The sequence below is a fragment of the Phaseolus vulgaris genome, chromosome 7 (assembly GCF_051622355.1).
Source record: "Phaseolus vulgaris cultivar YP4 chromosome 7, ASM5162235v1, whole genome shotgun sequence".
In the NCBI taxonomy this organism is placed as follows: Eukaryota; Viridiplantae; Streptophyta; class Magnoliopsida; order Fabales; family Fabaceae; genus Phaseolus; species Phaseolus vulgaris.
The window spans coordinates 40,534,899-40,558,623 of record NC_143504.1 but is presented as its reverse complement, the minus strand read 5'-3'; the positions used below and the strand labels follow the sequence as shown (position 1 = coordinate 40,558,623).

The 23,725-nt window shown below is 34.9% G+C and overlaps 1 protein-coding gene across 1 annotated transcript; it reads left to right on the top strand.

Annotated features, from left to right (window-relative positions):
- The first annotated feature begins 14,267 nt into the window (after positions 1 to 14,267).
- PABN1 (polyadenylate-binding protein 1) lies at positions 14,268 to 23,557 on the top strand. The gene is made up of 6 exons (XM_068620699.2): positions 14,268 to 14,512; positions 14,602 to 14,704; positions 14,805 to 14,875; positions 21,758 to 21,949; positions 22,036 to 22,154; positions 23,068 to 23,557. The coding sequence occupies exons 1-6, from the start codon at positions 14,399 to 14,401 to the stop codon at positions 23,111 to 23,113; spliced, it is 645 nt and encodes a 214-aa protein (XP_068476800.1). The 5' UTR covers positions 14,268 to 14,398; the 3' UTR covers positions 23,114 to 23,557.
- Positions 23,558 to 23,725: the final 168 nt, after the last annotated feature.

Below are 23,725 nucleotides of genomic sequence, written 5' to 3'. Positions count from 1 at the left end.
AAACTTTTAACTATGAAACTTTTGTTATTAAAAATATGCTAAAGCAAAAGGATAAAAAATTCCACAAAGTTGAAAACAATTTGCCAATCAAATTGAATCCATATTTTTGAAAAATGATTTTCTTTACAAAGTGATAACCAAAAATGTCTTTGAAATTTCTTTGCTGTTTTGGCTTTTGACGCTACTGTTTTGCTTGCTGTTTTTTTTTATACTAATGTGTCATATGGAAAAGAATGAACATAGCTTGCATCATGAAAATTTGCAAGAACTTTCAATTTTCACAAAATATTTTTTTTGGTTGGATTCAATATAATTGAACACTTGAAATCATGTGTTTGGAACTTTAAATCAATTTCTACTAAAACAAGTTTCTAATTAATTTGTAAACTCCACAATTAAAAGCAAGATAGTAGAAGCAAAAAAGGACACCTAGAACACTAATGAACATAAGACTCAAAGTAAAAGGCAAGATCAATTTAACAAGCAACATATTCAAAACGAAAATGCTATGAACATAAAGAAAGGCCGAAAAAAATTCTGCAAGAAATAAGGTGCTGGAAAATAAAAAGCAAGAAAATAATGACAATAATTTAAAGGTACTTGAATTTAAAGACAAGAAAGTAAAGATACTTGAATTTAAAGACAAAAAGTAAAGGTGCTAGAATGTAAAGAAATTATAAAGTGCCAAATCAACTCAAGCAAATTAAGCATAAGAACCTAAGCTCTGATAACCACATGATGTGAGTTGATTTTAGGATTGATCATTAGGTGACACTTTAATATTTATGATTGAGGTTTTAAGACAATTAAAGAGTGAAAACCTAAGGAAAATACCCACTAGACATTAACTTTACCAAGTGGTTAAGTAGATGTGAAGGTTCATTTCACAAAAGCAAAAGGAAAACACAATTATATGGTGAGAATGATGACAAATATGGTGCGAAATTGAACAAACATAAAGGAACAAAGAGAAGACCGAATTGAAATTCAAAGAAGCAAAACTAAGAACATGTTATATAATGGAATGGAAATGGATAAATGGAAGAGATGATGAAAGAAGAACTTTGGGAGGCTCTTGGAACACATCTTGGAATTTCTTTAACAAAGGTTACAAGCATTTAGAACTATCTAGACCCAACTCTATTTTTAGGCATTTCTTAGGATAAGCTATAAAAATTGTCTTGCGAGCTAACATTACCTTTTTAACCTCTTTGGAGAAGATGAGAAAACTTGTTTTTACACTCTTATTTTTGTTTTTCTTTTCATTTTCTCTCTTCTCTTTCATTTTTATTTGGTCTTCATTCACCTCTTTTGGAGAGAGAGATTTTAATATGACCTTATGCCCTTGGAAGTTGAAAGAGATTTTATTAGTAAGGCCATCATGTACAACTTTTCTATCATATTGCCATTGCCTTCCTAATAGAATATGGGTTGGTTCCATTGGCACACTATCACATAAGACCTCATCCTTATATTTTCGAATGGAGAAAGCTATGAGAACTTGTTTATTAACAACCAGTTCTCCCTCTTCACTAAGCCATAGTAATTTGTAGGGCTTTGTATGAGAGATTGTGGGTAATCCAAGTTTGTCCACCACTCTTGTACTTGCCACATTTGTGCAACTACCCCATCTATTATTAAGGATCATAATTTTGCCTTTGACTTTCATCAAAAGGTTTTTGAAGTTGTCCCAACATGCGTCTTACTACTAACAAATCACCTTCGCAAGGTATCTCATATTCTTCCTCACTTTGGCTTTTTGAAGAGGTAGGAGAGCTAGACCTTGAAGATTGGGAACTATGCTCACTTATTACAATTGGTAGCTATGTGCCCAAAACCTAAACATTTGAAACATTTTCTACTTGAGGTTTTGGTGGGTGACTTAGGGGTAAAGGTGGAAGGATGTTCCTTAGAAACTCTATGTTGGGAAGTGGTTTCTTTTGAGAAATTGGAAGGAAAAGTCTTAGTTGAATGTTTGTTTTTGTCATTCTAAGAAGAATTATAGAAGCCATCATTATGAGCATTTTTGAAAGATGTTTTCTTTTGTGATTCCACCTTTATGGCTAGGTGAACCAATTTTTATAAAGAAGAATACTCATATAATTCTACAATATCTTGAATTTCTCTCCTTAAACCACTCACAAACCTAACTATATTTGATTCCTCACTATCATGCATATTAATTTTGGTCAAAATAGTTTATAAATTCTTGAAGTATTCATCTATACTCTTAAAATTTTAGGGAAGCTAACTTAACCTTTTGGTCCTCTTCGAACTCATACACATTAAATATTTGTTATACTTTAGCTTCCCATCCTAGATACACATTTGGGTCACTAGCCCCATTTAAACTATGTAATTTTACAAAGGGAATGGTCTTCTTTGGGTGTTGATGTGGGAGTTGATGTCGCCTAGCTTCAAAATGTTGCACTCTGCAATATTCTTCTTCTTATTCTTCTTGACTTTCATAGTGCATGATACCTTGTAGCTCTTCTAGGCTCCCAGCTCCTTTCTTGGGCTTGTCTTTCTTAGGTATCTTCTAATCTTTGCATCCTCTCTACTAATTGTCTCATGACTTCTTCCTTTTGTGCCAAATTTCTCTTGGTCTCTTCAAGTTCCACCAAAAGGTGTGCCTTTTAAGGAGGAGGTGGTTTGGAAGATTCTTCTGAAGATAAATGAGCCATAATGTTGCACAAGAAAATTCAAACAATTAGTTTAAAACAACAATTATTGCACCCACTCACTTGTATCACTCAGTTTTTTTTTTTTTTTTTTTTTTTTTGTAAAACGGATGGAAAAATTTAAATTCACCCAAGGAAGGTTTTCAATGTTTGTCAAAGGGTCTATACTCAGCAACAACACTTCAAGTGAAAGAGGTCAAAACTCTTTTCACCCACCCAAACAAGGATTCCACAAAACTTGAAAGAAATTTTTTTAGACAATCAAGAAAAGGCGAAAGAAAGAAAGCTAAACCAAAATGGAATAAAGATGATGACAAAACTTAAACAAGACAATCAAGAAAAGAACTTTTAAGACTCCAAGAAACTTAGACTCTTAACTATAGAGTTTTAATTTTCTTAGAAATTGTAAAAGCAAGAATGGTAAAATTCCACAAATATGAAAACAATTTGCCACACAAAAAGAATCCTCTTTAGCAGTTTAAACTTGAAATGTGAATTGCCTCAAACTGTTTTTGTCTTTGTTTTTGGTTTCATGGATTCAAAATGCTCATATTCTAGGCATGCATATTTTTAATTCACTTTCAATTTTTGAAAATGGTTGGGATTTAATTCATATGATCACTTGATTTATTTGTTTGGAACTAAATCAACTACCACTTAAACAAAGTCTAATTATTTTTAGTTCTTCACAATTAGAGTTAACATAAGTAAAATAGATGAAAGAATCCTAAAACACTAAGAAAAAAAATACTCAAGCAGAATAGGTAAGGAAAGAAAAAAAATTCACACAAAAAATTCAAAAGCATAATTTAAACTACTTAATGAATAAAAAGCGGAATTGTAAATGACAAGTGTTGCAATCCAAGTTCTTGATTGTGGAGTTGAATGGAGCAAGGTAGCATAAGGATTTGAAGATAGGAGCACTGAATGGTAATAAAGGTGTTAGGGTTCGGTGGTTGAAGGTGCAATGAAGGGGAAAGAGGGATGGCCAACTTTCCAAGGTTCACTAGGCCAAAAGAGGCTCACTAGGCCAAAAAAGGCTCACTAGCAAAGAGAGATTTGGGAGAGAATGAATTTCATTTCAGAATACTTCATTCAATTAATTGCAAATTTGAATACATGAGTGAATTTGAGAGTATTTATAGATGAAGGTAGCTTGCTCCTTAAGTTACCATAACTCTAGTTAAGTAAACTTAAGTATAGTGAGTATGGTGGCTTAAGGAACTGTATGTGTTATTTTAAGGTGCTCTAGAAGCCCTTACTTGTGTGACAAGTTAGGGTTTCTAGAGTATCCTTATTTCATTTATAAAATACTCTAGATAAAAGTAGATATAAATCTTATACAAGTTATTTGTATTATTGATACAAACAGTTCATTTGTCTTTTATTCTTGTGTATGGTGACTTTGGATGGTCCCCCATCAAGCTCCCTCCCTTAAAAAAGGATATGTCCTCAAATCCAGCTTAAAGTGCCACCTTATGTGCGGAAAATGGCTTGAAGTTTCTCCGGGTTCATGAATCCACTTGAAAAATACAGTAAACATAAGAAAAATGTAGAAGAATAGAAGTTGATGGATGTAGAAACCGAAAACAAACAAATGATTATGTATGGTACCTTTATGATGGGTCTTATTACCTAAAGTTGGTAAATGGAACACCAAGGGAAATGGAGAAAACAATGTATAAGAAGAAGAACTATAAGAGGACGAAGAATTACCTCGATTAGGGGACATAGACATGCAAAATATTGTCTATGTCAAGGTAAAATGGGTATATGATTTATTTTGTGTGAGGTTGAAGATTGTCGGGACCAAGTTTTGTATCCTCTTGAACCTGTTTGGGGTTAAAAGAATGCAGATTTTTTTTTCTAGGGTTAAAAGTGTCCCTGTAAAATCAACAAAATTAACATGAGAGAAAGATGGACAATAAGAGGAAGAAGAAAAATGGAAAACATGTTCTAAATTGTAAAGCGGAATTGAAATTGTTGAAAGATAAAGATATAATTGAAATGTGATGGAATTGTAAAGCATAAAATCAACTCAGAAAAGATAAGCACAATTAAACCATGTTTGATTACTACATGATGTAAGTTAATTTTAGGATTGCACATTTTAGGGGTTGCACTTTTGTTTATGGATTTTGTATTAGCAGATATGGTGATAAGCTCAAAGAATATTTCCACTGAACATGAACTTAACAAAGTGGTTAAGTAAATGTGAAGGTTCTCTTCTAGAGAGAAAAAGATAAAACACAATTATAGAGTGACGATGATGATGACTTGCAAAATTAAATGAACAAAATGAAACAAGGAATGAAGTAAAAACCAAACGATAAAAGAAGACAACAAGAATATAAAGATGAAGGAGTAATAAAGAAAAGGAAAAGAGAATAGATAAGGGAGCTTATGGGGAATGAATTGGATGATCACGCCACTTAGAAGGTGAGGGAATTCCAATATGAGTGGTGAGGAGTTGCCACTTGAAGTATCCTCTACTCAAGATAAGACCCAAAATATGAGAGCACTCACAATTTCACTCAAGCAGAGTTTCTTTACTTTCAAAATTCAATGTGTCAATAGATGAGTCAAGACACCCTATTTATAGGAGTGGGTGCTTTGGTGGGCAAGAGTAAAAGGAGGGGCGGAAAAGGCAAGAAGCCTTCTAGAAACTAGGTTAACCTAGTGTGTCGCCCAAGCTAAGGAAAAACTTCTAGAATTTAGGTAAAAAGAGTGAGCAAAGGGGCGGTCAAAGCTAGGGAGAGTTGGGCTTGACTCAAGCCCAATTTATGCTAAGTACCCCCTAATCTACTGAAATTAAAAACAACGAAACTCGTTGATGCTAAGCTCCAATCATGTGGGATTTGCTCCTGCTAATCCTTTAAGGAATGATAGACTTTGATGCACTGACTGTGGACTGATCCTGACCGCCACGATTGAGATAGCCCTAGGTTCTGTATCATGCTCTTGGTCATCCTTCTGGAAGGTTGGGCTAGCTCAATCGTGGCACTATCTTTCAGTGTTCCATCACTTTTCCTTCGATTTCTGCATATTTTCCTCATTTCTCCGAAGTAGAGCTTTGAGTTGGGAAATCGTTGTGTTGTTTAGTAAAGAGTTCATGTTGGTGCAATGTGTTTAGGGGTGTGGTGGTAATGGGAAAAGTTTTACTCAGACCCCATAGTGAGCACTAAATGTTCTTATCAAAAATGGGCCAAAGGAGTTCTGAGGTGGAAAATGGATGATTTCCTTTGAGCATTGTTGTTTTGATCGGTGACAAAGAAAAGAGGAAGATTCACCTGCAAAAGACTGTCAGATGCTTAAGTTAGTAATAATGCTCAAGTATGAATGCAATGGTATAAAGAACAGAGTATGAATAATTCAGTGCATACTCCCTGAGAAATGCTTGTTTATATAGATCTTTGATGATCATGTCGTTGTTAAAATATTAAAAGGGCTATTATAGCCATTAATTTTCGTTAAGCTCAATAAAAAGTATTCATTGCTTGATAATCATATTAAGTACTTGCTTAATAAGTTGATTGTGTCGTAACAAATCGATAATGTATATTTTCTCTATACAGGGTAGGTACACTTTCAAATGTCAATGTCTTATGTGAGAGAGACATGACTTGTTATTTAAAAGAACTAATAAATAATTAAATTAATAAGGGTTAAATATATTTTTAGTCATTGAATTCTTTTAACGAAATTGGATTCCGTTCTTCATCGAAATTATAGTAATTATTTCTTTGCACTTTAAAAAGTCATGAAAAATATAATCAACTGACTTCGAGCCTAATTAAATAAATTGTAATCGATGAACTTTGAACCAAGTAAATGATTGTAATCGGTTAGCTTTGAACCAGGTAAGTGATTGTAATCAGCTAACTTTGAACCAACTGAACTCATTAAATTTGGTTAACTTTGAACCAACGAAGATAAATAATTATCAATTAACTTTCACACCCAACCAACTTCTGCCCCATGTTTTAATTGGTAAAAATACACAAAGGTGTTGGTAGTTAGTTTAATGTGAAAATGGTGACATAAAACTTGAAAGACTCTTAAAAATGTATAGTTTTTCAGATGAAGTTGGCTAGGCGCCACTTTCATTACTATGAACATACAACTCTCAAAGGCAGATAAGGGAAAAGAAATATAAAGCTCTTTGAAAAAATGTTTGTAAACAAAGGTGAAATCCTCATCGTCACAGGGAGGTTTCATGAAGACTCGATCCGAGGAAGAACAAGGTTTGGTTGAAACAAAGTCGGCCAAGGAGTCAAAGCAGATATGGAAGGAGGAGATGAAATCTCCAACTTTCGCTTTAGAAGTAAACACTAAAGCATAGTGATTTACTTCAACTCCTAAGGAGTCATTTTGGACAAAAAAATGAGTCAAAATGACTTGGCAAGGAATTTAAACCTACAGAATCAACATTCTTATTTACCAGAGGGCTATTCCCACTTGAAAAAAAAGATACAAAGGATGAAGAAGAAGGGGAAGACATTGATACGTACCTAAAGAATAGAAGCCCAAGAACCTTTTATGCGAAAGAAAATGGAAGGGAAGCAAGACACAAAAGGAAAAGCAACACCACAAACACCAGAGATCTCAAAAGCAAATGGAAGTGAAAGGTAAAAATGAAAGGGAAAATCTCTTTTATATAAGTTAGTCAAATCGCTTCACAAAATCCTTTGAAAGTGAAAAGAGTGTTGAAGAACCTTCTTGCAAAAACATGACATGTTTCTAAGGCGACATGTCCTCTCACCCAAAAAAAATGAAAGGTCACTTTGGTTCCAATAAAACCCATTGAGAGATGATGGAGATCAAGATCAAGAAGAGATAGAGGCCAAAGATCAAGGACAAAAGGAGGTAGAGGCCGAAGTTGAAGAAGCTCAAGAAGTCATTAACCTACCTCAAAGGCTTACAAGGAGCAAGTTTAAGGAATTAGGAAGTAGTGGTAGATTGTTTTCTCTTTTTATAGTGTCTTTTGTATAAAAAGTAGAATGTTTTAATACATAGCTTTTAGGAAGGTGCTTAGAGGGAAACATTAGATACCTCTTTTGTAAAGCATCTTTGGGCTTTAGTTTAGAATTTTCTAGAAGGTGACTCTTCATGAGTCACTATAGGCGTTAGCTTAGGAGACTTTTGGGTAGCTTGTGGTACAAGCTTTGTAGCATCATAATCGGCCCTTGCTCCTATAAAAGGAGGGCTTGGGTCCTTCAAATAATAGAATTTATATTTGAAGTAACAAAACTCTCCCAAATTGGTGATTGAGTGTAGTGAGAACTTGCCTTCTCCTCTTCCTAGTCTCATCTTGAGAGCCTTGGTTCCCTCAAGTGGCGGCAATTCACACTTATCTTGGAGCTTTCACACTTCAAGTGGCGTGTTCATCAACCAAGAACTACAACCACATAAGTATTCTCTTTTCTTCAACTATTTCTTCCATTTCCATGTCCATATGAACTCATAAAACATGTCTTAGGCCTTTTCTTGCAATTCTATTCGGTGCTTTGCCTTTATTTCACATTTTGTTCGGTTCATCTTCTTCCTTGCTGAGTTTAAACGGTTCATCTTCATTCTAGCTTGATTTGTTCGGTTCATTTCACTTTTAAGGCTTTTTAATCGGTTCATTTGAACTCTTGTATCTTTTAATCGGTTCAATTGGCAAGAAATGGAACTTCCATGTGAGCTTTGGTGTTTGGCGCAAGTTTTGGTGAGTTCTTGAAACATAGAACATTGATCCATTTCTATAAAAGTGCCTATTCAATCTCTAACTCAAGTTGATTCCATAAAATGTCAAAGAATCATATATATCTTGCTATTGGAATCATATCATGTGGTATCATGAAATGTGAACAAATCTTTAACACCTATGAGTTTGAGGAGGATCAAAAGGTGAAACTAGCCACCCTAGAATTTGTTGATTATGCCATGAAATGGTGGCATAGTTATGTAACATACATTATCTATCACAAGAGACCTCTCGTGGTCTCTTGGAACAATTTGGTTGAGTGTATGCGCTTTAGGTTTGTACCACCACACTTTAGGAAAGACCTCATGTTGAATCTCCAACGGTTTCAACAAGGCACGCTAAGTGTGGATGCATATTTCAAAGAATTGGAAACGCTTTTGCTTAAGGTTGATTTGAGAGAGAGTGAGGAAGCCTTGAGAGCTAGGTTTGTAAGTGGTCTAAGGAGGGATATTCAAGATGTTGTTGAGCTTCAAGAGTATTCATCTTTGGGATCTTTGGTTCATCTTGCAATGAAGGTTGAGGCCCAAATTGCTAAAAGAAATGCTTTTAAAAATTCTCCCAATGATGGTTACTACAACAACTCTTGGCAAACTAGAAAATCTTTTTCCAAAAATCCTTCTAAAGAATCTTCTTTCAAACCTAAGGAATCTAGGCCTTCGACTTCTACCCCTAAATCTCCAATTAAATCGTCTAGTAAGAAATGCTTTAAGTGTATGGGTTATGGTCACATTGCGGCTAATTGTCCTTCTAAGAGGAATATGTTTGTGCATAATGGCATTGTGATGAGTGAGCATGATTCAGATTCACCTAAGCATTCTTCATATTCTAGATCATCTAGTGAGCATGAGAGTGAGAGTCCACTTGAAGGAGATTTGTTGGTTGTGAGAAGACTTCTTGGACAAGTTTTACAACCTTTTGATGAAAGTGAAAGGGACAATATTTTTCATACAAGATGTCTTATTCAAAACAACATTTGTTCTTTAATAGTGGATGGTGGTAGTTGTGCTAATGTGGCTAGAACAAGAGTAGTAGATAAGCTTGGATTGCCTACTATCTCTCATACAAAGCCCTACAAATTCAATGGCTTAGTGAAGTAGGCGAAATCATTGTGAATAAGCAAGTCCTCATTCATTTCTCTATTGGAAAATACAAGGATGAGGTATTATGTGATGTTGTGCCCATGGAAGCAACCCATGTTCTTTTGGGAAGGCCTTGGCAATATGATAGAAAAGTTTTTCATGATGGCTTTACCAATAAACTCTCTTTTGATTTCCATGGTCACAAAGTCATTTTAAAATCTCTCTCTCCAAGAGAAGTCCATGAGGACCAAATTCTTATGAAGAAAAAGAGGGAGAGTGAAAAAGAAAAGATTCATAAGCATACGCTTCTTATTTCTAGGCATGAGGTCCAAAGGGATATAGTGGCTCACAATCCTATCTTCTTAGCTATTCCTAGACCTCTTAAGATAGAATCACTTGTAGATAGTCCTCATTGTTTGGATAATTTGGTAAAAGAGTTTCAAGATGTGTTTCAAGATCCTCCAAAAGGCCTTCCACCTTTGAGAGGGATTGAGAACCAAATTGATTTAATTCCGGGATCTTCTTTACCCAATCGTCCGACCTATAGGACCAATCCAAGTGAGACCAAGGAAATTCGCCAACAAATTGAGGAATTAATTGCTAAAGGTTGGGTTCAAGATAGCATGAGCCTTTGTGCTATGCCTATTATCCTTGTCCCTAAGAAAGATGGCTCATGGAGGATGTGTTCGGATTGTAGGGCTATAAATAACATTACAATTAAGTATAGGCATCCCATACCTAGGCTTGATGATTTGTTGGATGAATTGCATGGTTCAAATTTTTTTACAAAGATTGATCTTAAAAGCGGCTACAATCAAATCCGTATAAAACCGGGTGATAAATGGAAGACGGCCTTTAAGACCAACTTTGGTTATATGAGTGGTTGGTTATGCCATTTGGCTTAACTAATGCTCCAAGTACTTTCATGCGCCTCATGCATCATGTTTTAAGACCATTCATTGGCAAGTTTGTTGTTGTTTATTTTGATGATATTCTCATTTATAGCTTGTCTTTGTGTGACCATAGGATGCATGTTAGACAAGTCTTGGAAACCCTTAGGAAGGAACATTTGTATGCTAACCTTGCTAAATGTATGTTTGCACTTGATCATATAAAATTCCTAGGGTTTGTTGTGAGTAGCAAAGGGGTCCATGTGGATCAAGCTAAGCTATTGGCCATTCAAAATTGGCCAACGCCTACAAATGTGAATGAAGTCCAAAGTTTCCTTGGTCTTGCTTCTTTTTATAGAAGATTTGTACCTAACTTCGGTACCATAGTTGCACCTCTCAATGATATAGTGAAAAAGGATGTGGTTTTTAAATGGGGAGAAGCACAACAAAATGCTTTTGATGTTTTAAAAGAAAAATTGACTAAAGCTCCCATCTTAGCCCTTCCTAATTTTGCTAAAACATTTGAGATTGAATGTGATGCTTCAAGTATAGGCATTGGGGCTGTTCTCCTTCAAGAGGGCCACCCCATAGCTTATTTTACTGAGAAATTGAAAGGAAGCCATCTCAACTATTCCACTTATGATAAGGAATTGTATACACTTGTTAGAGCTTTGTTTACTTGGCAACATTATCTTTTTCCTAAAGAGTTTGTGATTCATAGTGATCATGAATCTCTTAAATATTTGAAAAGCCAAAACAAACTCAACAAGAGGCATGCTAAGTGGGTGGAATTCCTTGAGCAATTTCCTTATGTGATCAAGCATAAGTAAGGCAAAAATAATGTTGTGGTCGATGCACTTTCTAGACTTTATGCCTTGCTAAATCTTTTGGGTTCTCAATTTCTTGGCTTTGATCACATTAAGGATCTTTATCATGATGACTTTGATTTTTCTCTTATCTATCAAGAGTGTATCAAAAGAGGACACAAAGATTTTTTTATACAAGATGGCTTTCTTTTTAAAGGAAAACGTCTTTGTGTTCCTCAAAGCTCCATTAGATTATCTCTTGTTAGAGAAGCACATGAGGGAGGATTAATGGATCACTTTGGGGTTGCAAAAACTTTGGATGTGTTACATGAGCATTTCTTTTGGCCTCATATGCATAAACATGTTCATAGTTTGTGTGAAAAATGTATAGCTTGCCGAAAAGCTAAGTCTAGATTGCATTCCCATGATTTATATACTCCTCTTCCTATCCCTTCAATGCCTTGGGTTGACATTTCTATGGATTTCATCTTAGGATTACCCAAGACATCAAAGGGAAAGGATTCCATTTTTGTGGTAGTGGATCATTTTTCAAAGATGGCTCACTTTATTCCTTGCCACAAAGTGGATGATGCATGTCATATTGCAAACCTCTTCTTTCAAGAAGTGGTTCGTTTACATGGGATTCCTAGAACTATTGTGTCTGATAGAGATTCCAAGTTCTTGAGTCACTTTTGGAAGACCTTGTGGGGAAAGCTTGATACTAAACTTTTATTTTCTACCACTTGTCACCCACAAACCGATGGTCAAACCGAAGTGGTAAATAGAACTTTGGGACAAATGTTGAGATGCTTTATTTTCGGGAATCCTAGAGTTTGGGAGAATTTACTACCACATGTTGAATTTGCTTATAATCGTGTAGTAAATTCTACCACCTCACATTCTCCTTTTGAGGTTGTCTATGGGTTTAATCCCTTAACACCTCTTGATCTTCTTCCTATTCCCATATTTGATGATGTATTATGCAAAGATGGTGATGAAAAGGCTTCTTTTGTGAAAAATTTGCATAAAGACATCAAGTTGAGAATTGAGAAGAAGGTTGGCAAGTATGCTGAACTTGCCAATAAAAGGAGAAAAACATTGTTATTTGATGAAGGTGATTGGGTTTGGCTTCACTTGAGGAAAGATCGTTTTCCTACTCAAAGGAAGCCCAAACTAATGCCTTGTGGTGATGGACCTTTCCAAGTCCTAAAGAGGATTAATGACAATGCTTATGAGTTAGATGTGCCTGATACATACCTTGGTAGTCATACATTTAATATCAGTGATCTAACTCCTTTTTCTGTAGGTCTCCAGAATTCGTGGTCGAATTCTCTCCAACTCGGGGAGTATGATGGAGATCAAGATCAAGATCAAGAAGAGATAACGACCAAAGATCAAGGACAAAAGGAGGTAGAGGCCGAAGTTGAAGAAGCTCAAGAAGTCATTAACCTACCTCAAAGGCTTACAAGGAGCAAGTTTAAGGAATTAGGAAGTAGTGATAAATTGTTTTCTCTTTTTATAGTGTCTTTTGTATAAAAAGTAGAATGTTTTAATACATAGCTTTTAAGAAGGTGCTTAGAGGGAAACATTAGATACCTCTTTTGTAAAGCATCTTTAGGCTTTAGTTTAGAATTTTCTAGAAGGTGACTCTTCATGAGTCACTATAGGCGTTAGCTTAGGAGACTTTTGGGTAGCTTGTGGTACAAGCTTTGTAGCATCATAACCGACCCTTGCTCCTATAAAAGGAGGGCTTGGGTCCTTCAAATAATAGAATTGATATTTGAAGTAACAAAACTCTCCCAAATTGGTGATTGAGTGTAGTGAGAACTTGCCTTCTCCTCTTCCTAGTCTCATATTGAGAGCCTTGGTTCCCTCAAGTGGCGGCAATTCACACTTATCTTGGAGCTTTCACACTTCAAGTGGCGTGTTCATCAACCAAGAACTACAACCACATAAGTCTTCTCTTTTCTCCATCTATTTCTTCCATTTCCATGTCCATATGAACTCATAAAACATGTCTTAGGCCTTTTCTTGCAATTCTATTCGGTGCTTTGCCTTTATTTCACATTTTGTTCGGTTCATCTTCTTCCTTGCTGAGTTTAAACGGTTCACCTTCATTCTAGCTTAATTTGTTCGGTTCATTTCACTTTTAAGGCTTTTTAATCGGTTCATTTGAACTCTTGTATCTTTTAATCGGTTCAATTGGCAAGAAATGGAACTTCCATGTGAGCTTTGGTGTTTGGCGCAAGTTTTGGTGAGTTCTTGAAACATAGAACATTGATCCATTTCTATAAAAGTGCCTATTCAATCTCCAACTCAAGTTGATTCCATAAAATGTCAAAGAATCATCTATATCTTGCTATTGGAATCATATGAAGAGAGCATCACCACATTTGAGGTATTATTCGCTTTGGAGCTTGGAGCTCCGTCAAGATTTTGTCCTTAAAAGGCATCTTAGAGGGTTAAGGGATGAATGTGTATTTAAATTGTCATTGACCTCGACTTATAAATGATGTGAGACCATTGAGCATATTGGAAAAAGCCCATCAATCGAGATGTAAGGGAAACCCTAAATCCTAAACCCTAAACCCTACACTCTAAACCCTAAATCTTAAATCCCCCTAGTTAAGACTAAAAAAATAGTGGTTCGCCTATGGAATCCCCTTTCAATTCCCATAAACAACACCAATATTTCAACCTCAAGTCCATTAAAATAACATCACTATAGTCAATCACTACATTCGAAGTATTGTAACTTTTGGAACTCGAAACTCCGTAACGATTTTTTAATAACAATCAAATTAAGAAAAGTATAAATTAAAAATTAGATAAAATACTAAAACTTTTTAAGAAAAAATAATTACTTTTTAAAAATTTAAAATTAAAACCACATAACAATAATAATATATTCTAATCCTAATATACAAATTTTATTTATATATGTGATTTTATTATTTTATTCTATATTAAATATTTCTAATGATTTAGGGTTTATGTTTAGGTCTATACTAATTTTATTATTTTAGGTTTATGTTTGAAAGTTGTAAATATTTTCTTAGAAAAGAAATATTTTTTTCACTGCATTCCTATAAGAGGCGATAGGATAGAATGTTTGAATGAGATGAGAGTTAGGGTGTAGGAGAAACGAAAACAAAAATCAGTTGGCGTGATAGAGAGCAGAACAGAAGAGGGAATGGAGCAGGAAGAGCACGAAGTATACGGTGCAGACATTCCCGATGAGGAAGTTGACATGGACGCCGACGCCGAACAACAAGACGACCAACTTCCCTCCAATCACACAACCAAGGTTAGTTAGGGTTCGCAGATAGGTTACGCTGCTTTTCTTCTTTCTCTCTCTCTAATACGTGACATCAACTACTTTCGTCAAATTTTCAGGAATTGGAGGACATGAAGAAGAGGCTGAAGGAGATCGAGGAAGAAGCTAGCGCCCTTCGCGAAATGCAGGCCAAGGTTGAGAAAGAGATGGGAGCTGTTCAAGGTAGGTTTGTTTGTTTTATTCCGTCAGATCTCTCTGTTATTTGGCTCTATTTTTGTGTCTCGACTTCAATTTTTGTATTTTTGTGTTATCATGTTTAAAGATTCGTCGGGTCCATCTGCAACTCAAGCTGAAAAGGAAGAAGTGGATGCTCGGTCAATCTATGTTGGTAATGTGAGGGTTGCTTATCTTTGATGTTCTTCTGCTTTTTAATTTCTATGCTGCTTTATAACTCTGTTCACTGTATTAGTTGGTTGATTTGGCAGTGTGTTGGTCTGTGCTTAACCATGATGATGATTGGTAGTTGTTAATCCTTTGTTCCAGTGCTTTGATAACTTTAGGGTTTTAGGGGCTTTTGAGTTTTTTTGCCGACAAATTCTCCTTGTTGATCAAGTTCTTTGACATTTGTCATGTTGGCGAGGAATTATGAAATTTGGATCTGCGGGGTATGGTGAGGATAAATGTTGCTTAAGTTGTAGCGGCTTTCCTGCCATATGCTGATAAAAGTTTGCACAGATTGTTGTCAAATGATGGCAGATTCATGGGGTCGTTTTAACCTATGACAGAAGTCACGGGAGACATATCAATGTATCTGGATATTAAGTGAAATTTATCACCTATAGTTTAAAAAAATTTGCTTGGGATCTCGGTTTTTAATGTAATCTTAGTCTGTAATAAAGGAAAGAGAATGGTAAGCCGAGACCAGCAGTAACTGCACGTTGTGCTGTTTTTTCTTCTTCTCGAAATGCAGGGTATCCATTCCTGGATATTAAGTGTCGCTTTTGCAAGGTGTGTAAATAGCGCATTCTTTGTATATAAGCTTAGCATAATCTTGTAATTTTAATAAATAGTATACTTATAATCTTCATATTTAAATTACAACGGTAGCTTCAATGGTATTTGCTCTGCAGTATATTAAGACACGGGTTCATCACCTGCCTCTCCTTTCTCTCTCTCTGAACAGTCCCCACTAATAGAGAACCATTGTGATAATGGTTGTCAAACTTGAGTTTTGATTTGTAAACTAGCACTAATTTACGACCTCACTCCCCCAAATCGAGCTAAAACAGATGTGAAATCATTTTCAAGCAAGCATGAGTAAACTCATGTGGATTGTATTGGTTTGCACAAGGTGCAAGTTGGAGACCAATTGTGCAAGTCCATCAAGGCTCACCAAATGACCATCTTCCGTAGCTATTTTGAGGAATGAGTAAAACTGAATGTGAATGTTTAAAGACAGGGTTATCTGCTTCATTGTTGTTAAATAGCTGCTATAGTGCTATTGTGTTGTATAATTTCTCAGATCAATGATTGTAATTCAGTCTGCTGTTGCAGCTGCTATGCATGACATGGTTGCAGCATGCACCTTGCATCCTTTTGTCATCTGCAGGGCGAGTTCTCGGCCTACTGAACTCTTTAGTTAATATGATGCCATCTTTTATGCACTTTATTTTAATATGAATATTTTGATCCCAGAGTTAATATCAGTCAAATTCACTTTCCTCTGAATTTTCAATAAACACTTACTCAATTTACATTGCATCTTATTTATTCTTGGTTTGAAGGCATGATTGATCACATTGTTCTCTTTTTGGTTATGTGAAGTTTGCTCTTTCAAATGCAGTAGGGTTCATCTATTATAATTTCCAAGACTCTGTTAATTTCTGTTTCCAAAGCTTGATTCAATGAATCTATTCAGCGAGTCCATTAATCTCCCTTCATAATTTTGTGTTCTCTGTTACCAATGTGTCATGTTATGCTCTGTCTCTACTGAGTTTTCTCTATTCTCTGTTATGATAACAACTCTATTAATTTTGTTTTCTGGTTGGTTAAACCATAGTATTTTGAATTTGTAATAGTATTTATAATTTATACCATCTCTTTGTTCTGTAGACATTCTGTCAAATCTTTAAATAAGAAATAGTTTTTTTGAATGCTACTTTGTAGAAATATAATGTTTTGAGTGCAGGTGTTCACTGTTTATAATTTGGATTGATTGGCTTTCATGCCAATGCCAGCTGAATTGATGGAATTGATTTCATCAAAATTCCAGTCATACCGGACCTAATATTTTAAGTGATATCACATTATACTAACTAGCAAAATAATTGGTATAATTAGGTCATTATTGGCTTTATTTTTTGGAAATTTTGATGAAAATGAATTAGACTAAAATTCTGGGAGTTTGAGTTATTGACAGGCAAGAAAAAATGGAGTCTTAATATCTTTGATATATGTGTAATCTTCAACACTAACAAAAAATAGTGTGCATAAGACATGATCAAGTTGATAATAACCATACTAGAGTAGTTAATAGTGTGCTATAATGTAGAGTCATGAAGCGCAGTCTTTCCATGAATGAAGTGCATAGCGTTTTTGTTGAGCAGCAATAGGTGCCTGAATTGTGTGCATGTAATGGAAAATCATGACCATGCAGCCACTATGGTTACCAAATCATTAATCCTTGCTTTGCTACCAACATTACAAATTTGTTGGTGGAGTGGAACTGGACCTGAAATTTGTAAGTGAAGTTTTGGGTTTGAGTCCTCCAATGCATGGTTGGAAGGAGTTATTACGTTAAAGCTGGTTAATTAGATTTTTGGGCAGAGATTAATTATTGGTAAAACTGGTTAATATTTCTTCATATAATGTGGAAACAACTAAAAGATACTTCTTCATCCATCATATTGTTTGATCATACTTAATATTTCTTTGGAACTTTTTGAAATTTCGTACATTTTCCTACATAAGAGTGAATGGATTCAAAACCCTTCAGTCTTTTCAATAGGTCACCACTTTGTTCCTTGAACTACTTCTCTTTGGCTGATGACTTATTCTCCAGGAAAGCTTTTGATTTTCACTTTTGGAAGACCCTTAACTGAATGATGTTTTCCCCTTCTTGCAGACTCTTAGTTCATAAATATTTGTTCTGCCATCATTTTGTTTGATCATACTTCAAGTTTCTTTGATTTCATAGTTTTTTCTATACCATATTGAAAAGTGGTTTCATAAAAGCCTTTAGTATTCAAAGAATGACACAGTAGGTCACTGCACTGTTTCCTCACCACTTGTCTCTAATAGATGTCTCATTTTCCAGCAAAGCCTTTGCTTTTCCATTCTGGAGACCCTTAACTTTGTCAATTCTACTCCTTCTCCTAGTATCTATTCATAGTTTATACATGCATGTGCTTCCCCCCTTCATCTCTTCCATGATTCATATCAAACTACAAAGATAATGAGAAGCATTGAACTGAAACCTTGTGACAACATGAGGTGGCTTATTTATATTGACAAAAAGAAATGAATACAATAAATATTATTTGATATTCTCTAAATAATAAATATATGATCTTGATATTTCTTGTTATAAAGATATTATCCTTTTTTCTATAATTATAACACTTCTCCTCAAGCTAGAGCATATAAGTCATGTGTGTTCAACATGCTTCTAATGTGATTGATCCTTCATCCTTTTAGAGATTTAGTGAATATGTCTGCCAATTGCTTACTAGAGTTGACATTTCTAGTAGTGATATCTCCAAACTTCATTTTTTCTCTTATGAAATAACAATCTATCTCAATGTTTGTTTTTTTCATTAAAGATAGAGTTGGAGAAAATGTGTAACCCTACTTGGTTGTCATATAAGATGTATATGAGAATTTTCTTCAAATTTAAGATGTTTGAGAAGTTGTTTTAGCCATATGAGCTCACAGGTGACTAAAGTTGTTGCCTTGTATTATGCTTCTTCACTTATCTTGCTACAACATTTATTTTTGCCTTAAGATATACCCATAACAAGAACACAATACCTCGAAACAGAGTGTTATTCACTAGGTGAGTTTGCCCAATCAACATCAAAATACCCAACAAATTGAGTATTCCCTTTCTCTTCATAATTAAGGCCTTTTTCAGGGGCATTCTTGATATATCTTTTGACTTACCACACTCACTGCAGTGGTGATGTCAAGACAAGTCAATACGATACTTTAGCATGCGAGCTAATTGTTTGTATCTCCCAAAACTAAATACCAATTTCCTTTGTCTTGTACAAGTTTGATACTTGTATTTATTGGTGTGCATAATAAGACCCTTGTTTCTTTTGAAATGCCTTGGCATATTTCCTTTGTGATATGACCAAACCACCTTAGACTTAGCAACTTTGATACGAAGGATATACTATATCTGACCAAGGTCTTTTTTTTTTTGGAATTGATGAGCAAAATATTGTTTTAGATGGACAATACCTTCCTTTCCTTTGATAACAATGTCATCAACATATATAATAAACATTCCTGGTGAAAATGACGGTAAAATAATGAAAGATTAACTTCATTCCATATCTTTCTGAAGATAATCCAAAAATGTCAATCCATACACGAGGTGGTTATTTAAGGCAATAAAGGTACCTACAAAGATTACATGCTTTACCATACAACTCCTAAGCAACAATTCCATAAGGTTGCTCCATATAGACTTTGTCATCAAGATCTCCATGAGGAAATGCATTCTTGATATCAAATTCAAAAAAAGTCTACTGGTGACAGATAAATGTCCTTTTGGCAACATAAGAGAATCTTCAGTGTAATCTTGTCGATAGATTTGTGTTTGTCCTTTGACAATTGTAATGAGCCTTATAATAATCAGGGTTCCCATTGACATGAACTAGTGTATAACTATTGAAACTCAACAATTGTGATAGCTGGTAGAGAAACCTACTCCTAAGTACCATTGATCTCATCAATCAAATTTGTCACCACTTTGGGTGACTTAAAGGCTTCACTTGGGGACATTGGAATTGAGGCAAAAGATAAATGAGGACAAACAAGTATAATGTATGAAGGAAAGACAATGATAACTTAGGTTAGTATAGTGGGTAAAGGTTATAGGTGGAACATATGTATTGTCTTGCCAAAGCTATAACTAACATACTAGTTGGGCATAATACACACACATATATTTGCATATACTATAGAAATATATTGCATTCATGTATACATCATTAGGACTGCAGAAGTCCTCACCAAAAAGATATACAAAATACATCACAAAATAAAAACTCCTATACTATCATCTTTTGAAAACCTACTTGCTTCTAGTGTCACTTGCAAAAGAATTTGTTCCCCGTACTAAGTATGATCATAAAAATACATACAACAAGCATCAGGTGAACTAATGAAATCAACACGTAACATAATATAATATTATACATATATTGACTCATGCATATGAATGCAAATGAATTAACATTTAGCCATATCATATCATGAGTAAGTACGAGGTGTCCTTTGGAAGACTCCAAAAACTAGTATAAACAACATAAAGCATATGCTACCAAGTCAAATGTAAGCTTTGCTCAACTTATCAATACCTGAAGTCCTATCTACATGACTAGATAACAGTGAAGTTGAGATATATCTATTAATGTGAGTTTCGTGATTATCATCGTCAGACAAGACACAATACCACCTTGGGTATCTGTACATCACTCATTATGGTCATGCAAAAACCACCCAATCAAGGACACCCATCCAAGGCCAAACATTATATACATATATACCAACACATATACATGTATATAAGTGATTTATCTAGGATCCACCACCCACAAAGAGCCACCCAAAAAGGAAATATATTATGCATCTCAACATTAATCATATATCTAGAGAATATATTATTAATCTCACCTTTTATGCATCATACCATCAATAAAACATGGATAAAAAACATACAACATATATGAAAGCATCAAGCATGACATGACATCATGGTCATCATCTCAATATATTGTCGCTTGAGGACCTTAACAACACACACAATGCATTAACCATTTCGCTTGAGTGACGAGCCAAATGCAACTTGAAAGCAACACCCTCTCAGAGTTCTCGCGCTGACGATCTTGTCGCTTGATGGTCCCAGCTTGAGTTTTGTAGCTAATGCTTGAGTGACGATCTTCTTGTCGCTTGATGGTCCCAGCTTGAGTTTTGTAGCTAATCCAACTAGTTCTAGAAGGCTCATCCACCATTTTACAATGCTTGAGCATCCAACCAACGCTTGACTTGAGATATAAGCCACATTGCTTGAGCATCCAACATAATGTTTGAGTGATGTGCGTCTAGAGGACATGCCATGTTGCTTAAGTGACTTAAGGCTATTAGTGCATACTGCTTGGCCTTGCTTGAGCGACAACACTTCCCTCAAGTAATACTCAATTCGAGAGCAACTCAAATCCAGATTTCACATGAATTCTCTAACATAGAGATAATGTAAAGCGAGGAGTTTTAGAAAACTTAGATTTTATAGAATGAACTAAGAAATAAATGTTGAACTTCTATTTATAGACATCATATCTAGTTCATTTTAAAATCTAATATTAAAATATTACTGGGTCTTACAATATATGCCTTTTCAAACAGCAATAAGATTGTCAATTTCAGAAACAAGTATAATGCATGTGAGTAGTATAAATTTAATATATATATATATATATATATATTTCATTATCTTCAGTATAGCAGCCATATCAGCTTTGTTGTTACAGTGTTTTTTGAAGTCAGCTACTATTCAGAGTTTATAATTCTATGCTTATGTGCCTCGTAGATGAAATGTGATAACCCTAGACATCTTCGAAAAGTTAGACCCGTTGCTAGAAAATTTTAAGGCGGCAAGATTTGCCGAAACCTATGTTGTCTATATTTACTGAAATATTAATGTAAATTAAAAATATTCAAATTTATGCATCTTCTTAAGGCTGCAAGACCTTTCATTTGCAATTCTTAAGGAAATCTTATGAATTATAACGGGACCTATTATTGATTTATTCAGATCAACCTCACTGACTTCATGTGCCCATCTTACAAACATAATCCATTTGCTACTTTCCGGAAAATAACATTAATGCATTTGGTGACCTGAATATGATAGGATCTAGTGCCTCTTACGATCACTTGTCTACCCCATGTTCAATTTTTCAGTTGGATGCTTTTATTTTAATTATAATCTTATATAGCTTCAATAATGCTTTAATTTGTTTGATTAGTTTCAAAATTATGTTTTAGGTTGACTATGCATGTACGCCTGAAGAAGTCCAGCAGCATTTTCAGTCCTGTGGAACTGTGAACAGGGTGACCATACTGACAGACAAATTTGGTCAACCAAAAGGGTTTGCTTATGTAGAGTTTGTGGAGATTGATGCTGTTCAGAATGCTCTCCTGCTAAATGAATCAGAATTGCATGGTCGACAACTGAAGGTCTTCACCGTCTATTAATCTTTGTAAATTCAAATTAATCACTCTGTGTTCCTTTGGCTATACTTGAAATCTGGTTTTCTCTTCAGGTGTCTGCCAAACGGACAAATGTTCCTGGAATGAAGCAGTATTATGGAAGAAGACCAACTGGTTTCCGATCTAGGAGGCCTTTCATGCCTGCTCCATTCTTTCCACCGTATAGTTATGGGTAAGCCATTATTAGAAATTGGATAAAATTTATCTTGGATTCGTTTATGCTTTCCCTATATTTTGTGAAATGGTGCTTTACGTCTGGCATTTCAAAGGAACAAATATATTTGCTTGTATGTCTGTTATACATCTAATGATAGTGCCGTTTTCTTTACAACCTTGTAAACGCATGTTAAGCTGGAGGAACCTCATGTTCAATATGCAAATCCTATTACCATGAGCACATAACAACAAAACAATGCTTCGTAAATTTATTTGTTTTAATTCATATGGGCACACACGTACACAAACATAATAAGAAAGTAATACAATTTTTTTTCAACTTTTTTATTAGTTTATGGAGACATTGAATATCTTTTAAAATGTTTTTGTTAGAAAAAAAAAGTGATCCTCTCGAATTGGTAAAAAACTTTATATTTCTCATTATACAGAGAAAGACACAAAGGAAGTCATTAAGTTGTGTAAATCCAATTTAAAACCATATGGTTCCATATTATTGAGCTTTAGTACTCAGTTCTAGAGTATGAATACTGCCGACAGCACTTTGGCCGGGGTCATCCATCAGATCAGATGTTAAGTGGGGACTAACTCTTCACCCAAAAGATTTAGCATACCTTGTGAAAGAACACCGAACTGCCCACATAGAAAAAACGAAGACCATAGATGCACGCATGCAGCTCGTTATTGAATAAAATCTGTTCTCACATTTGGAGGAAAATAAATCATGTCATCAAGTGAGAACAGTTATCACTTGATATGAACACGATAATGTGAAAATGTTTAATTTAATGACAATGGATGGAAACTATGTTTTAGCACGATATGTTTTGTCATTCTTCCTGATTTTGATAAAATGTTATTACTTGTTTCCCGAACCTAACCTTCTATAATTATTATTTTTTTACCTGCAGAAGGGTTCCAAGGTATAGAAGACCCACACGATACAGGCCATACTAGTGCACATTCACAGTTTGATAGGTGATCACATTTATTTATGATGAGACAAGGCGTTGTTAATTTGCCATTGTAATAATTTTCGTTGGTGAAGCAAGAACATAAAGCTTCATTTTCACAAAAGTTGGATGCCCTCGCCAGTTAACGCTGTAGAATGTATTATGCGGATAGTTTGATCACTTGATTACCCATGTTGAATGTTCCTAGAACTTGGCACTCAAGGTTTTCACTTATACAGTGGAGGCAACTATGCCGGGAAAATTTCAGTAGTTTTTTAGATTGAACATCAAAATTAGATTTAGTGTAATGTGTTGGGTTTTTTGAAGACTTGATGTTAACTGTGTTGGAACTGGTTATTAGCTAGCTTGAAGTATGTGTACTGTTGCGTCAAATATCCTAATCATGAAATTGAGTTTACTAGAGAATGATATTGTTTGTGAACTTCCATAGGCTGTGTTCTTGTAGTGTGTTTGGTTACTGTCGTGATGGTCTCTTTTGTGATGCCTATTTTAAGATTTATAACGATCTTCGTATGAGAATATTAGCGATCAAAATCTCTTTAACCATAATTTTGTAAGTCAACATTTTTTTTCTTGAGAAACTAAGGATGTCTTT